The 17,645-nt window shown below is 46.0% G+C and overlaps 1 protein-coding gene across 1 annotated transcript in view; it reads right to left on the bottom strand.

The window, feature by feature from the left end:
* PTPRJ (protein tyrosine phosphatase receptor type J) overlaps nt 1-17,293 on the bottom strand; it is a 106,791-nt gene extending 89,498 nt beyond the window's left edge. The window contains exons 1-2 of the mRNA XM_030828725.1: nt 17,201-17,293; nt 14,442-14,591 (exon numbers count right to left, since the gene is read on the bottom strand). Coding sequence (XP_030684585.1) covers nt 14,442-14,591; nt 17,201-17,293 — 243 coding nt within the window. The remainder of the gene's footprint in view (nt 1-14,441; nt 14,592-17,200) is intronic.
* Between the last annotated feature and the right edge of the window lie 352 nt (nt 17,294-17,645).

Genomic DNA, 17,645 nt, shown 5'->3' with positions numbered 1-17,645 from the left:
GGCCACCCAAAGTCCGGCCAGCCCCACGTCGTCGGCCAAGCCCAAGCCCCACATGGAGCTTCCTCTCCTCCCTGTTTGCCTCGGCAGCACAGTTCCCACCAAGGTTTTAAAAAAGAAGTGGAAGTTCCCTTCTGCCTGACTGGCCAGCACATTCCACTGACTCAGACTGTTCTGGGCACCACGGAGAAGACACTGTTCATTTTCCCTGGGCTGAGAACTGGCCCACATCCGGACCTGTCGCCGGCAGGAGGGGGCACTTGGCGGCTCGGCACAAGCAAATGAATGGTGTGCTATTTTTAATGCTTAGTTCCTGTCTTTATTCCAGAAGGCTGGGCACCTGTGCCAGGGTTGCTGCAAGTGTGGTTTGCAGACCACCCGCATCAGAAACACCTGAGCGCTTCCGGGAAATTCAGATTCTGGGGTCCCACCCCAAACCTAGGAGTCAATCACCAGGAGTAGGGCTCAGGAGTTTTGAATCTTTAACCAGCTTTTCCAGTGATTCTTTTGTAAAATCAGGTTTGAGAATCGCTGACAATGTGGGTCTGTATTCACTCATTCTTTTATTCGCTCAACAATTCCTGAGTGCCCCCAGTATGCACTGGGCTATAGAAGTAGGAATACAAAAATAAATGGCACATGCTCTTGGCCTTAGGGCCCAAGGGGAGGCATGATGCAGTGTGAAGTGCTAAAGACAGAGCCGAGGTACTTTCGGAGCCTAAAGGTGGAGGAAGTCAATCCTGCCGGGATGTCAGGGGCAGTTTTACAGAGGAGGGGAGCGTGGAGCTGAGGCCAAGAACAATCATTCCCTATCTTGGCCGATCTTTGGCATTCTGTTTGGCTCGGCCAAAGCCAAGATGGTATACAATCTGTCCTCGCCAGCCCAACACCCTTTGGACTTCCTGCAGGTACTCAGTGCACATCTGATGAATGAACAGAAACCGAGAATGGATTGGAGCTAGGAAGCCACTCAGAGCAGTTTTATGTGCCCCTATTGGCTAAGAACATTGGCTCTGGAGTCAGTCTCAGATGGACTCTGATCCAATTTCCCTCTTGAGTTACCGGATCACAGGCAAGTTGGCCTTTCTAAGCCTCACTCTTCACACTTGCAATAGAGAGACAATAGCTACTTCCCATAGTTGTAGTGAAGATTAAATCTGCAGGTAAAGCATCAACATCCAGCACATAGCCGGGCACACGGTATGCACTTGAAGAAGTTAAGATTTGTTCCATAGTAAAAATAAAAGACCTGAAATTAAATCCAAGTTCCAGCACCAACCGGCTTTGGTAAATCCATCCATCTTGCGCCTTGGGTGGTTTCTCATCTGCAAAATGAGAGGCTTAGACCAGAACCTCTCTAAAATATTTTCTAACAATAAGACTCAATTTCTCTGAAGGTGGGAAGAGGCTTTTGTCCCCAGGAACTGTCCTGGACTGATGGGCATCTGCCCTCAGACTCACAGCATCTGAGATGACCATTCTGCACCTGAAAGCCAGGTGAAAATCATGCCTCTTCCCTGACAGGGGATATGCTTCGGGATGTTCTGCTGTCCTCTGGGGTCTCCCTTTTCACTCTGTGCTTCCTCTTTGTATCTTTTCACATTTAGAGAGTTCAGTGGGCAGCACTCTCCCCAGCCCCAACCCAGAAGCAGGCACGGGACTGTAGGGAAGTTGACCTCCTGGCCCTCTCTTTACTCTAAAGGAGTCATCAGCTTCCCCTAAAGGCAAGCGGGGGAAAGCCTGAACACAGCCAGAAACAACGAGCTCCGACACCTTAGGTCAGACGCAAACACACCCTGGAGAAGCTGCAGCTGGGCAGAAGGCATTCTCCCAGGGGCCGCTCCTCCTCTTCCTCTGCCCTCCTACCTTCTCTGCACAACACAGTTGCCCCCAAGAGCCTCAGAGTTAGGTGTGGGCCTTTGACTTCACTACCCAGTCTTGTCCGGCTTCATCAGCAGGCAGCAAGCTGTCCCTCCATAAAAACTGCACTAAACTCGCAACCATCCAGTGTCTGGGTTTACTCTAAGACTAGCTCAGCATCACTCACACACACACACCACACACACACACACACACAAGCGTCATGAAGGCACAACCCTTTCATCCTTCCACACACACTCCCCTGCCTAAAGATGCCTACATCTAGAACACCATCACCGAGACATGGAGTTACACCAGAAGAGAAGGGAAAACTCTCCCGTACTGCATCTTCCTCTAAACCAAGCTTGGCCAACCCATGGCCCACACGCAGCCCACCATGGCTTTGAATGCAGACCAACACAAATTCATAAACTTTCTTAAAACACTGTGAGATTTTTTCGTGATTTTTTTTTTTTTTTAGCTCATCAGCTATTGTTAGTGTTGGTGTATTTTATGTGGGGCCCAAGACAATTCTTCTTCCAGTGTGGCCCAGGGAAGCCAAAAGATTGGACACCCCTGCTCTAAACTGTCCCTTGATCCTGCCCGTCTTTGCATTTCCAGTCATACACTCATTCACCCTGGTTGGTCTACACCTGGGGTTTGCTAATTTTTTCTGGAAAGGGCCAGATAGTACATAAGTACATATTTTAGTCTTTGCAGGCCATATGGTCTCTGCAGCAACTACTCAGGGCTGGCATGATTGTGTGAAAGCAACCACAAACAATGCATAAATGAAAAGTATGGCTGTGTTCCACAAAAAAAAAAAAAAAAAAAACTATTTATAGACACTGACATTTGAATTTCATAGAATTTCCACATATCACAGCATATATTCTTTTGATTTTTTTCAACCATTTAATAAGGTACAAACCATTCTTAGCTCTCCGGGTATACAGAAACAGATGGCAAGTCATTGCTTTGTGATCCCTGGTCTACACCCCTGCCACCTCCTTCCTAGACTGTAGCAATGTTCTCCTACCCAGCCTTCCTGATGCCTCTCACTCTGCCTTTTAAATCCATCCCGCTCACTCCTATTCAAGCAGATCTTCCTAAAAGTTCCACTTTAATCATCTCATTCCTCTTCTAAAAGTGGTCAAACATCTTGGCTGGCACTTGAGGCCCATCTCTGTAGGGCTCCAGGACACCTTTCCATCCTTGTCTCCTAAAAACCTGAACTGCCGAAACCCATCCTCTTAAATTTTGCACATAAACTGAATCCATCAGGCCGGGCGCGGTGGCTCATGCCTGTAATCTCAGCCCTTTGGGAGGATGTGGCGGGTGGATCACCTGAGGTCAAGAGTTCAAGACCAGCCTGGCCAACATGGTGAAAACCTGTCTCTACTAAAAATACAAAAATTAGCCAAGCGTGGTGGTGGGCTCCTGTCATCCCAGCTACTTAGGAGGCTGAGGCAGGAAAATCGCTTGAATCTGGGCGGCAGAGGTTGCAGTGAGCCAAGATGGCACCATTGCACTCCAGCCTGGGCAACACAGCAAGACTCCGCCTCAAAAAAAAAAAAAAAAAACCAAAAAAAAAACACTGAATCCATCTTTAGCTATTTGTCCCAGATCTCTTCCTTAAAACCTTCCCTGATCACCCAGCTCCAACTTAGTCTCAATTCCTATAGCATCTGTTTATGTCATTCACTTAGCCATTGAAGGGCAGGATACAATTTGCAGGGAGATAAGTGTAAATAGATTATTTCAGTAGAATAAAATGAGTAGAATATTTGTTCACAAGGTTACACATCACTGGAGAACAAAGCAACCAGCTGGGGAAAAATCAGAAGATGTCTCCTTAAAGGATTTAACCCTTGAACCAGGTTTTGAAGGTTGAATAGGGATTCATGAGCCATTATGAGGTCAGGATTTCAGAGCAGGGAAAAAGACCCATCTCAGGCTGCTCAGGCTGGAAAGATTCGTGCAAAGGCATGGGGTAGGGCCGAGGGTGAACGAGTAGGCAGGTGGCAGGATATTGGATCAGGAAGACTGTAGCACGCTCCGTAAGGCTGTCGGGGGAGTGCTGGCATGGTGCTGAGACACAGAGTAGGCCTTCAGGAAATATATTTTGGGACTACCATCAAAACTGGGAGGGATTCCATTTCTCATTCCTGGAAGAGTCGGTCACTCCAAGCCTCAAAAAGTCAACAAACAAGAGCATCAAAGGGTCCATGGAGGGAAATCACTGGTCTTTAATCTCCCTGTCTTCTCTTTCAGCCCACACCCACAGCTCCAAGAAGAACTGGGTGTGAGGTCTCAACAGGCCCAAGCCTCTGTTTTCTGCTATGTAACCTGCAACCCTACTTAGCCATCTTGGAAAATGTTACATACAAGTTAAGGCTTTATTTCTGTCCTAAGATCTCGTAACTAGGACAAAACAGTAAAAGTAACCTTCTTTTTTTTTTTTTTTTTTTAAAGAAAAAAGACTTGGCCAGGCACAGTGGTTCACGCCTGTAATCCTAGCACTTTGGGAGGCCGAGGCAGGTGGATCACCTGAGGTCGGGAGTTCAAGACCAGCCTGGCCAACATGGAGAAACCCCCTCTCTACTAAAAATACAAAATTAGCCGGGCGTAGTGGCACGTGCCTGTAATCCCAGCTACTCGGGAGGCAGAGGCAGGAGAATCACTTGAACTGGGGAGGTGGAGGTTGCGGTGAGCCGAGATTGCGCCACTGCACTGCAGCCTGGATAACAAGAGCGAAACTCCATCTCAAAAACAAAAAAAGAAAAAGAAAAAAGGGTTGTTCTTTTCTACCAATTGTAAAATCCTTTTCATTTCTCTAAGACATCTTTTTTTTTTTTTTGAACTTCACTGGCTTATGTTTGATATCTTAAAGGCGCAGATATTTTGTAACCCTCCCCCTTTACCATTTAAAAGAATTATAAAAATAGAAGTCCCCAAAAAAATCTTAAATGCAACCGCCACAGGGTCTTCCATTGATGCCAATTCCTACAGGCTTCAGTGGCAAGTATTTCTGGGCTGGTGGGAGCTTTGAAGTCAACTCTTTGAAGTGAGCCTGGTACTTTCTCAATACTAAAGGAAGTAAAAATGGAAGCTAAAAAATGAGGAGAAAGACAGAACAAAAAAAGGGAAGAAGGCCCCTTTGAACACAAGAGCTCTCTGATTTCATCCCTTATCCAGAGTAACTCCAGACCGACTTGATTCTACGGATATCAGCAAAACACTTTTTATATATGAAACAAAGAAAAGACAGTCATCTCCTATAAGATTATAATTTATTAAAACAAGGTAAAAGACAAAAAAACAAACTCTAATACAATACTGAATGTGCAAAACACCATTAGAGAAACAGAAGAGGTAAGACACCAATGCCTGGAGAGAAGCTACTACAGTCAGGCCCTGTGGAAGGTACTCCAGTCCACCAGCTCATGGGGGTGAGGTATCCTCTGCCCCATTTTGTAAGGCACTGAGAACATAAATTGACCCACCCAAGATCACTCCCCAGGTAAACAGATGGGCGAGACTGGAACCCAGGTCAAGCCACCATGTTCTTCCTATAGGGTAATTCCAAGAGGAAAGTATACCTGGTTGGGGTAGGGGGAAGTACCATGAGAGGCTTCATGAACAAGGGGGCCTTTCAGGTGGAAATGGGATGACCAGGACTTTAGCTGGGAAGGAAGAACACTCCATGCAGGAGACTCAAACACCCAGTTCCAGGAGAGAAAACAACGGGCAGGTTGGCTGAACTGGAACTCCGGCTATGTCTCAGGGAATGAGGCTGGAAAAGGAGACATGGTAGAAGGTGCGGAACGCCAAGGTAGAATGTAGCAGAAAGCAGCAGCCACCAAGGGAAGGGACATAACATCTGGGAAAGACGTTAAGAGCCTAGCACGGGACAGGTGTGGTGGCCCACGCCTGTAATCGCAGCACTCTGGGAGGCCAAGGTGGGAAGATCGCTTGAGCCCAAGAGTTCAAGACCAGCCTGAGCAACACAGTGAGAACCCATCTCCACCACACACACACACAAAAAAAATTTAAATTAGCCAGGCATGGTGGCACTATAGTCCTAGCTACTTGGGAGGCTAAGGAAGAAGAATCACTTCAGCCCAAGAGTTCCAAGCTGCAGTGAGCTATGACTGCACCACTGCACTCCAGCCTGGGTGATAGAGTGAGACCTGTCTCAAAAATAAATAAATAAGGCCAGGCACAGTGGCTCACACCTGTAATCCCAGCACTTTGAGAGGCCGAGGCAGGGGGATCACGAGGTCAGGAGTTCGAGACCAGCCTGGCCAACATGGTGAAGCCCCGTCTCTGCTCAAAATACAAAAATTAGCTGGGCATGGCGGCGGGCCCCTGCAATCCCAGCTACTTGGGAGGCTGAGGCAGGAAAATCACCTGAACCCAGGAGGCAGAGGTTGCAGTCAGCTGAGATCGTGCCACTGCACTCCAGCCTGGGTAACAGAGTGAGACTCCATCTCAAAAACTAACTAACTAACTAACTAACTAAATAAATAAATAAATAAATAATGCTAGCATGTAACTGCTGGTTGTTAACAAAGACACAAAAATCTTGGAGGTTCAATAGTTTCCAACTATTCTTCATGTTCTCCTCCTTCAGTTGTCTCAGCTGGTATACAACCACTAGCTCCCCTATGTGCAAAGGAACCTGGCCAAAGGACTGACAGCCATCACTTCACCTTCACTGCACCTCACCTATGCTTGCTTAATGTGTAAAACCCACATAAAATTTTTGGAGGTTGAGATTCTTCCATGCCAACAGCACTGACTCCTGGCCCTAATTTGCTGAAATCTCATATTCTCATTAATTATTCCAGCAAGGGCCTTAGAATTCTCAGAATTACCTAAAAACTAGGGCACACTGCACTTTAGACAACGTTCAACATGAGAGTCAAAAAAACTTTGAATCCCTGGCCTAAGGATTAAGGTTCAATGTCTCCACAACCATCATGTGAACACTGAACTTCACAGTTTCACCCAAATTGCATCAGTACAATAATTGACTTTTTTCACACCAACTTTACTAACACCCCCTCTGGGTTACAGGAGAAAGGGTCTAATTAGACTAAGGCTCAGAAAGATTACACACCTTGCCCAAGTTCACAGAACAGGTGGGGAGAGAGTCTTTGCTATTCCCTAAATGATGCTGGTTTATATAATGCATCATTGCCTAGAATCTAAATACTGTCTTTTTTTTTTTTTTTTTTTTTTTTTTTGAGACAGAGTCTCACTCTGTGGCCCAGGCTGGAGTGCAGTGGCGCGATCTCGGCTCACTGCAAGCTCCGCCTCCCGGGTTCACGCCATTCTCCTGCCTCAGCCTCTCCGAGTAGCTGGGACTACAGGCGCCCGCCACCACGCCTGGCTAATTTTTTGTATTTTCAGTAGAGACGGGGTTTCACCGTGGTCTCGATCTCCTGATCTCGTGATCCACCCGCCTCGGCCTCCCAAAGTGCTGGGATTACAGGCGTGAGCCACCGCACCTGGCCTAAATACTGTCTATTAACTTGGGTCTCATGCTGGGAAATTACAAATTCAGTCATGATATACATGATTCTTGTCAAGTAAAAGGCTCTAAATATATCCATGCACAAATTAATCCAAGGTTCCAACATGTCAATACTAAAGACAGCTGAAATAATTACTGCTGCAAAAATAAATTAGGAACACAGAATACATGAAGATATTTAAGTTTCTCAATTTAAAGTCCTGTAAACACTTTTTTTCTTTTTTTTTAGTTTTTAAAAATTACAGCCTGAGCAACATGGGGAAACCCCATCTCTACAAAACATACAAAAATTAGCTGGGCATGGTGGCAGGTGCCTGTAGTCCCAACTACTTGGGAGGCTGAGGCAGGAGGATTACTTGAGCCCAGGAAGTCAAGGCTGCAGTGAGCCATGATCGAGCCACTGCACTCCAGCCTGGGTGACAGAGTAAGATCCTGTCTCAAAAATAAAAATATGCTACATGGCTTATAAATTATAAACTATGATTTTTTAAAAGTTTAATATGTTTTAAATATAATTTTGTCATGTAAAATATATATAAGAAAACAGCTGCAAGCTGTCTTAAATATAATATTCTAAAGATTTCCAAATGAATAGGTCAACTGAAAATGCAAGAAAAACCTGTGAGACATTTTCAGCTACATGGGTTTACTTTTAAATCACGTATACATAGAAAGTTTTTAAATAATAAACCATCACCCAGAAAAAAAGGAGAAGAGAAACTGAACTCGAAAGTGAAAAGATGTCAAATATCTTTTTTTTTTTTTAAGAGGAAAAACCGATCAAGGGAATTGGGAAAGGATCTTTTCACTATGAGTCCAAAAGTCCTAAGTCTGGAAATTTTCAAGTTACAGTTGATCAGTTCATATTGAAGAAGCCATAAACAGAAAATAGGACCTACTGGCAGCAAAGGAAAAGTGACTTGACAGTAATAACAGTAGTCTGTGCTATTATCTCTCCATCTTACAGATGAGAAAACTGAGGTGAGCAATGCATGGGAAACGGATCAAACGGCAGGACAACGGGTGGGAGTTTGGACTGCAGGGAGTACCTGCTAAACAAAGTCACCATCACAGCAGCTGCACCTCCGGGGATCTCAGGAGAAGCTGGGCCTCACGTGGGATGCCCACATTTTAGAACAGAGACTGCCACTGGAGAAAGGCCGGGGCAGGAACGGCCAAGGCCCGCAGGGAACAGATCAGATAGCTGGGGACATTTAACCCAGAGAACGTACCAAAGGAAATGAGAGAGACATACATAGCTCCCTGTGTGTGAGCCCAGGGGAACCAAACAGAGTGAGTGGGCACAAGGTGAAGCCTGGAGACCACCCCATCGTAAGACTGTTCCGACCAGCAGAACCATGTTAAAATGAAATGGTATCTATGAACACATATATCACTTAAATTAATTTGGACATTCAAGTACCATCATCATTTTTGCTGCAGCCACAGGCCATTTATACTATTATCTATTTAATATTTTTATTTAAATTGACCTGCATATTTTTTACTGAAATAGAATTAGCTTCACTCTATGTAATACTATCCAAGAAACCATGGGGTTTTAATGGGCTTCATTGTTTAATGGGCTTTTTCCTAATACATATTAAAATAGATGACTATTAATGTTCACCTGTGCAACATTTAAAATCATCCTGCACACCAGTAGTGCAGTATATCAACACATTCAGAAACACAGATCAAAAAGAGTCAAGAAAAACAGATCACTGGCATTGGGAATGGACAAAAGCCAATGATCTTCTGTTTCTGTGTGAACACTCCTGAATCTCTGTGCATTTCCAAATGGGTATGATATATATTGCCATCTCTATTCGAATGCTTTTTAGGATTGTTGGAAAAAATACACCCCAGTACAAAGCACAATGCCAAGGACCTACTAGTTTGATACTTCTTGCCACCTGCTATGGTTTGAATGTCTGTCCCCTCCAAAACTCATGTTGAAATTTAATTGCCATTGTAACAGTATTAACAGATGGGATCTCAGAGAGGTGATTAGGCCATTAGGACTCCACCCTCATGGGTGGGGTTGGTGCCATTATAAACGGGCAAGTTCAGCCCCCTCTCTTTGCCCTCCTGTACTTCTGCCATGGGATAGTACAGCAACAAGGCCCTCGCCAGATGCTGGCGCCTTGATACTAGACTTCCCAGCCTCCAGAACTGTGAACCAGTGAATTTCTGCTCATTATAAATTACTCAGTCTTGGGGCTGCGCACAGTGGCTCACACCTGTAATCCCAGCAGTTTGGGAGGATGAGGTGAGCGGATCACCTGAGGTCAGGAGTTCAAGACCAGCCTGGCCAACATGGTGAAACTCCGTCTGTACAAAAATACAAAATTTAGCCAGGCATGATGGCAGGTGCCTGTAATCCCAAGTACTCAAAAGGCTGAAGAAGAAGAACAGCTTGAACCCGGGAGACGGAGGTTGCAGTGAGCCAAGATCATGCCACTGCACTCCAGCCTGGATGATAGAGTGAGACTCTGTCTCAAAAAAAAAAAAAAAAAAAAAAAAAAAAAAAAAAGGCCAGGCATGGTAGCTCACGCCTGTAATCCCAGCACTTTGGGAGGCTGAGGCAGGTAGATCACGAGGTCAAGAGATCAAGACCATCCTGGACAACATGGTGAAACCCCATCTCTACTGAAAATACAAAAATTAGCTGGGCATGATGCACCTGTAGTCCCAGCTACTCGAGAGGCTGAGGCAGGAGAATCGCTTGAACCCGGGAGGTGGAGGTTGCAGTGAGCCAAGATGGCACCACTGCACTCCAGCCTGCACGACAGAGCAACACTCCGTCTCAAAAAAAAAAAGGCTGGGTGCGGTGGTTCACGCCTGTAATCCCAGCACTTTGGGAGGCCGAGGCAGGCGGATCACAAGGTATCACAAGGTCAAGACCATCCTGGCTAACACGGTGTAACCCCATCTCTACTAAAAATACAAAAAATTAGCCGAGCATGGTGGCAGGAGCCTGTATTCCCAGTTACTCAGGAGGCTGAGGCAGAAGAATGGCGTGAACCCGGGAGGCAGAGGGTGCCGTGAGCCGAGATCGCGCCACTGCACTCCAGCCTGGGTGGCAGAGCGAGACTCCGTCTCAAAAAAAAAAAAAAAAAATTACTCAATCTCAGTTATTCTGTTCCAGCAGCAAAAGCAGATTAAGACATCACCTCCACTAATGTTTTTCACATTGTTTGATAGAAAGAGTTCAATCAATGGCCACTGTTATTATGAGCTATTATATGTGTTTGGAACCCCATAGAATGTTCCCTGCACTGGAAGAAAAGTGAACTAGAGAGTATCTAACCCTTCTTTTAACTCATCTGTAGTTCTAGTGAACCAATAATTATGCAATCCCAGGAAAACCAAGTCCTTCTACCTCTCAGAAAATAAGTAATAATATACTTTAACAGCAATTTTCACAATTATGTGACATTCAGACCAACTAAAGGTCCTATCACACAGCACTAAATTATCAACTTCCCTCTAAATTTGAAAATGTCAAAGCCATTTTTAATTAAAGAATATAAAAATAGTTCTGTCCTCCACACACTAATAATGAATATTTGCTGTTGTTGATAAATTGCCAGAAGATAAATAATGAACTATATTTCAATAATCCCATTTAAGAAATCTTCCACACAGAATAATACATAGAACAAAAACTCTTAGCAATGGCACATTCACATTTAAAATCAGATCACCAGCAGGAGCAAAAACAAAAGGCCCATGGAGAAATCCCCTCGCATAAGCGTATTACTCAGGTGAATTAAACTGTACTTGCTGAGGGGATTCAGGTAGTGACATAAAAATAATTTAAATAGTGTGAGTACTACCCCACCCACACTATGGAGTTGAGACTAAGCTGGGACATCTAAATCTACTGAGTCCCAATCCAATTCCTGTGTGCCTTTTTTTTTTGGGGGGGGAGACAGAGTCTTGCCTGTCACCCAGGCTAGAATGCAGTGGCGCAATCTCAGCTCACTGCAACCTCCGCCTCCTGGGTTCCAGCAATTCTCCTGCCCAGCCTCCCTAGTAGCTGGGATTACAGGCGCCCACCACCACGCCTGGCTAATTTTTGTATTTTTAGTAGATATGGGCTTTCACCATGTTGGCCAGGCTGGTCTTGAACTCGTGACCTCAAGTGATCCACCCCGCCTCAGCCTCCCAAAGTGCGTGAGCCACCGTGCCCAGCCCCTTGTGCCATTTCTCAGCATCCTCCTGGTGAGCTAACCTTTAAGGATATGGATTTTCCATACAGGTAGCCCCTAAATACAATATTTTATTGGATGCCCAACCAAAGATATGGCACTTTTTTCAACCACAAAAGGACCAACTGGCTGAGGAGAGCCTACTGAGATATGGTGAATGTTTCTCAATGTGGCAGATAAATATCACTCTGTTCATTATATTTTGGGATAATCCAAGCGATGATTTTCACTGATGATTTTGACTAAGTATCATTTCTCCCACAGCACTGACTTTTCAGGGAGAACCAACTACAAATGAGATGCAAGTCCACGACATTAGCTGTTCCCTTGAACAACAGCTTGGCATCTTTAATGGTGACTTTGGTCCAAAACCAAAATCAGTATTATACAGTCAAGTTGCATTTGTTCACCATCATTGGATAACTGGCTTTCCATAAAAAAATTAATTGTCAATGCAAGGCCGGGCACAGTGGCTCACGCCTGTAATCCCAGCACTTTGGGAGGCTGAGGCGGGCGGATCACAAGGTCAGGAGAGCGAGACCATCCTGGCTAACACGGTGAAACCCCGTCTCTACTAAAAATACAAAAAAAAATTAGCCAAGGGTGGTGGCAGGTGCCTGTAGCCCCAGCTACTCGGAAGGCTGAGGCAGGAGAATGGCGTGAACCCGGGAGGCGGAGCTTGCAGTGAGCAGAGATCGTGCCATTGCACTCTAGCCTGGGCACCAGAGCAAGACTCCGTCTCCAAAAAAAAAAAAAAAAAAAATTGTCACTGCAGTTTTTATCACAGCCATTTAGAATTGAGAAGATTTGGGCCAGGTGCAGTACCTCATGCCTGTAATCTCAGCACTTTGGGAGGCCCAGGCAGGTGGATTCTTGAGGTCAGGAGTTCAAGACCAGTCTGGTTCAAGACCAGTTCAAGACCAACATGGTGAAACCCCATCTCTACTAAAAATACAAAAATTAGCCGGGTGTGGTAGCAGGCGCCTGTAATCCCAGCTACTCATGAGGCTGGGGCAGGAGAATTGCTTTAACCCGGGAGGCAGAGGTTGCAGTGAGCCAAGATCACCCCACTGCACTCCAGCCTGGGCATCAGAGCGAGACTCCATCTGGAAAAAAAAAAAAAAAAAGAAAATTTGAAAATGGGTACACATCTTATTCTTAACTGGTGTCACCTTCTTTGCACCTCCTAGGGTGATTTCAAGATTGGATTCAAAGATCACTTCCTCTCCAAAGCTGTCCTGGAATTCCCCCTGGGGCAGATTTGGAATGTCAAGGAACATAAAAATGAGAGTATCAGCAGACATCAGGATATAGCAGGCTGTGTGCAAAGGCAGTTTCCATGCCTTTTCTCATTTAATCTTCACAACAGACCTCTGAGTGTAGAACGTACTTGATCTACATTTGACACATGAGCAAAGTGAAGGTTAGGGAGGAGAGGGACCCAGCCCGTGCTCCTGGAGAAAGTAAGGGCAGGGCCAGATTCGGTGCATGGACCATCCTGGCTCTGTGTTCCTCTGACTGAGCTCGCTCTTCTATCTTAAAGTGGATCACATGAGCTCTGGCCATCACTACAGTGCAAACTCCCTACAGGCAAGGTCCGTGTCTGTATTAGTCTGTTCTCACGCCGCAAATGAAGACATACCCGAGACTGGGTAATTTATAAAGGAAAGAGGCTTAATTGACTCACAGTTCCACATGGCTGGAGAGGCCTCACAATCATGGTGGGAGGGGAAGAGGAGCAAAGTCACGTCTTACACGGCGGCAGGCAAGAGGGCTTGTGCCGGGGAACTCTATAAAACCATCAGTTCTCACGAGACTTACTCACTACCATGAGAATAGTATGGGGGAACCACCCCCCCAATTCAGTTATCTCCACCTGGTCCCACCCTTGACACATGGGGATTATTACAATTCAAGGTGAAATTTAGGTGGGGACACAGCCAAACCACAGCAATGCCTTTTCATCTACCCATTCCCAGCAACCTGCACAGTTCCTGACCTATACCAGCTGATTTTAAAGTGTTCATTCAGTGTTCCCGCTGCCTAAAGCAGGCCATTCATTCAGTCAATAAATCAGTCAATCTAGCCATCGCTAACATGTCTATCTCAGCCCTGTTGCCTCTCCAAATGAGGAATAAAAGAAATGATGGAAATCTGTACGTATTACACTGTGTCATCTTCCTAAACTGAGTATTCCGAATGTAATATCGCCCTGATCTTCTAAGCAGGCCTAGTCATATAATTAGCAGACTGTTCATATTGGGATGGATTAATATTTTTCGGGCCTATTGAGACATGGGCCTTCTGTATTCTCATTAGAAACTAAGCATGTCCCCAAGGGCTACGGAGGTGTTTGAGTGCATGCCTCCCCTTTTTTCAGTTTCTCCTATCCTATTTCCACCCTGTCTATCATAGCTTTTTGCAGGCCTCTCCTCTTCCTTCTAATATCCTGCTTATCTAGATAGGAAACTAGAAGAACTGCACTTGTTGGACCAATCTGTAAAACATGAATGAAAAGACTGTCCTCTGAGAAGAACAAGAAGGCATGCTTTGGGGAACTTCTATTCTCCTTGCTTGTTCGGGTTTCTTTTTCCTGTTGTTTGCCTCTGGGTGCAGAGCAGTGGTTTGGATAATTGCTGTTGCCTGGCCTGTCAAATCCAGGGGGAAAGAAAAAGAATACTTCCTAGGATAAGACTCTCTTCTCTTTCCAATTTCCAAATAAATTCACAGTCAGAGGGCCCTTCCCTGCCTAAGAAAGTCTGAAACTTTCTTTCCTGGACAATAGTCTGTAGAGAGTGAAAGCACATCCTATCTCCAGGTCCTACCAGGGGACCTCCGAGGAGGGACTTCATTGAGGAAGTTATCCGCACCATTGGCAGCGGCGTTGCTTTCCCTTCCTTCCCCCCATTGTCCGCAGAATGGTGTCTCCTCCAGGCCGGTGAGGAAGGTTCCAGGCCGGAGGCTCTGTAATTGCTCTGGGGGAGGGAAGGGGCGAGTTTGATCACAGGAAAGGAACTCCTTTCCAAGAGGCCTCCTAATCCCTTCTCTCTCCAGAGGAGAGAAAAAAGGAAGGGGCGGGGTGGGGGACAGACTCCTTCTACTTCCTTCTTTTCTGTATTCCCCACCGCAGTTTTCAGACTTTCTAAACCAAAACTGAAGATTTGCATTATTCTGTCTTTGTCCAAGGTTAATTCCCTTTTTCATTGAAACCCTGGGAGGTATCCACAATCATTATTTAATTGTGACTCATTTAACCATTTAATTGTGACCCTGGAAGGTGTCCACAACTTCATGGAAAACCATTTGTCAAGAATACGACTGGAAGACTGGGCGCGGCGGCTCACGCCCATAATCCCAGCACTTTGGGAGGCCGAGGCAGGTGGATCACCTGAGGTCAGGAGTTCCAGACCAGCCTGGCCAACACAGTGAAACACCATCTCTACTACAAATAAAAAAATTAGTTGGACATAGTGGCTCAAGCCTGTAATCCTAGCTACTTCGGAGGCTGAGGCAGGAGAATTGCTTGAACCCGGGAGGCGGAGGTTGCAATGAGCCAAGATGGCACCACTGCACTCCAGCCTGGGCGACAGAGCAAGACTCAGTCTCAATAATAACAATAATAATAATAATAATAATAATAATAATAATACGACTGGATAATTCCTATAAAACCAGCCCCTGACTAGTTTCCCAGGAAACAGTCACCGTGGAGAGGGGAGATCTGGATTCGACTCAGGCTCTTCTGCTGCACCACCCTGTGCCCTGGAGCTGACTTAACTCCTGAACCTCAGCCCACTGCCTGCAGAGCGATGGCGGGGACCCATTAGGGTAACTACATATTTATGATACTCAATGTATAAAATACACAAGCTTTCCAAGCGGAAAGTCTTCAAGGACGTCCCTTGTTAACTCTTCAGTCTATCGCAGAGCACTGGAGGAGGAGTGGGGATTCTCGCTTTTTGCTTTTATGCATCTACATTATTTAAGTACTTGCTGCAATACACGTTACTTTGGGTTTTTTTGTTATTGCTTTGTTTTGACAAGGTCTCACTCTGCCACCCAGGCTAGAGTGCAGTGGCATGATTATAGAGCTCACTGCAGTCTCAAATTTCTGGACTCAAACGATCCTCTTGCCCCAGCCTCCTGAGTAGCTGGGACTACAGGTGCACACTACCGTGCCCAGCTATGTATTACTTTTGAATTTAAGAGAAGGGTTTTCATGTTTCAAAAATAAGTCAAAAGTGACAATTCCTTATCCTGCTCAATAACATGAAGGCCAGCATGGTATAGTGGTTAAACACCAGGATTCTGAAGGGTCATTCCACCTCTCTCCGCCTTCTTCTCTCCACCCTGTAACAGGGGTGACAATAACACAATGGATGGTTGGGGTGGGTTAGTAAGGTAACATGTATAACATTCTTAGAACAGACCTGGTATAGTAAGCACCCCATAGGGTCTACCTCAGGATCATCTATAAACATAGAATCAGTAAAACAATGCATGAAAGGGCTTTGTAACCTATACTATGCCACACAAATAGGTCGCCACAGAGAAAGACACTCACTTTTTTTTTTTTTTTTTGAGACGGAGTCTCGCTCTGTTGCCCAGGCTGGAGTGCAGTGGCGGGATCTCAGCTCACTGCAAGCTCCGCCTCCCGGGTTCACGCCATTCTCCTGCCTCAGCCTCCCGAGTAGCTGGGACTACAGGTGCCCGCCACCACGCCTGGCTAATTTTTTGTATTTTTAGTAGAGACGGAGTTTCACCATGTTAGCCAGGATGGTCTCAATCTCCTGACCTCGTGATCCACCCGCCTCAGCCTCCCAAAGTGCTGGGATTACAGGTGTGAGCCACCGCGCCCGGCTGACGCTTACTTTTAAAAGTTTTTTCATCTAACAGAGGATATACAATTTACAAACAGGAAAAAGACTTACAGATATTTCTAGAACATGTAAACGTGAATCTGTGTAATGGGGAAACACTGAGGGGTACCCCAGGTGGGGGAGTGAAGACAAGAAGAGTGCAGATTTCGGCATGCGGTCCTGGGAAAGCCACCTCCTCCCAGGAATGACACACACTGAGCGGGCTTACAGGAGGAGGGAGGACTCAGAAACCAAAGCAGTTGGCCAGAGGCGGTGACTCACGCCTGTAATCCCATCACTTTGGGAGGTCAAGGTGGGCGAATCACCTGAGGTCAGGAGTTCGAGACCAGCCTGACCAACATGGCAAAACCCTGTCTCTACTAAAAATACAAAAATTAGATGCATGAGACTCAGTCTCGGGCCCGTGGCGGGCGCCTGCAATCCCAGCTACTCAGGAGGCTGAGGCAGGAGAATTGCTTGAACCCAGGAGGCGGCGGTTGCAGTGAACTGAGATCTCACCACTGCACTCCAGCCTGGGCGACAGAATAAGGCTCTGTCTCTAAATAAATAAATAAATAAATGTGCAGCTCGGGCTGCAAAGTGGGCTTCATTCCTCACTCCTCGCTCAGCAGGAAAACATGCGGAGGACCCTCGGGGAGCAGGAAAGGCTCGGGCAGACTCTGCTTAAACAGGCAATGCCCAAGTTCAGCCTATGGTGACCTGACCCTGCAGCTCCGACGGCCGCTGGGCTGCTGCCCGGTGTCAGCCCAGCTGTTCGGACCCTGCTGTATCCTCTCCCCACAGAAGGTCCAGCCCATCTCACTCTCTGAACCAACCCAGCCCTTAGGAGAAGAGACCTTCGGGTCCTTAAGGAAGGGCCATGACAAAGCCAGAGTTCAAGGGCCTTCACCAGCTTCCCCGACTCACAAAATTATACACGAAGAAGAAAGAGGACCCATTTGATGCACAGTGGAAACGAGGGTAGAAGGGTGGGGAAAAGAGCCCGTGTATTTTCAGACCCTGTCCCACATAAAAACAAAATAGAAGGGAACACAAGCTGGGAGCAGCACTTAAAGGCCTAAAAAATGATTAAGCCACCTCTAAAAAAATGATTAAGGCACCTCTAAAAAAATGATTAAGGCACCTCTAAAACCAAACAACTTCAGGCAC

Source organism: Nomascus leucogenys, chromosome 15 (genome assembly GCF_006542625.1).
Source record: "Nomascus leucogenys isolate Asia chromosome 15, Asia_NLE_v1, whole genome shotgun sequence".
In the NCBI taxonomy this organism is placed as follows: Eukaryota; Metazoa; Chordata; class Mammalia; order Primates; family Hylobatidae; genus Nomascus; species Nomascus leucogenys.
The sequence above is the reverse complement of the archived record's forward strand: the minus strand, read 5'-3'. Positions and strand labels throughout refer to the sequence as shown.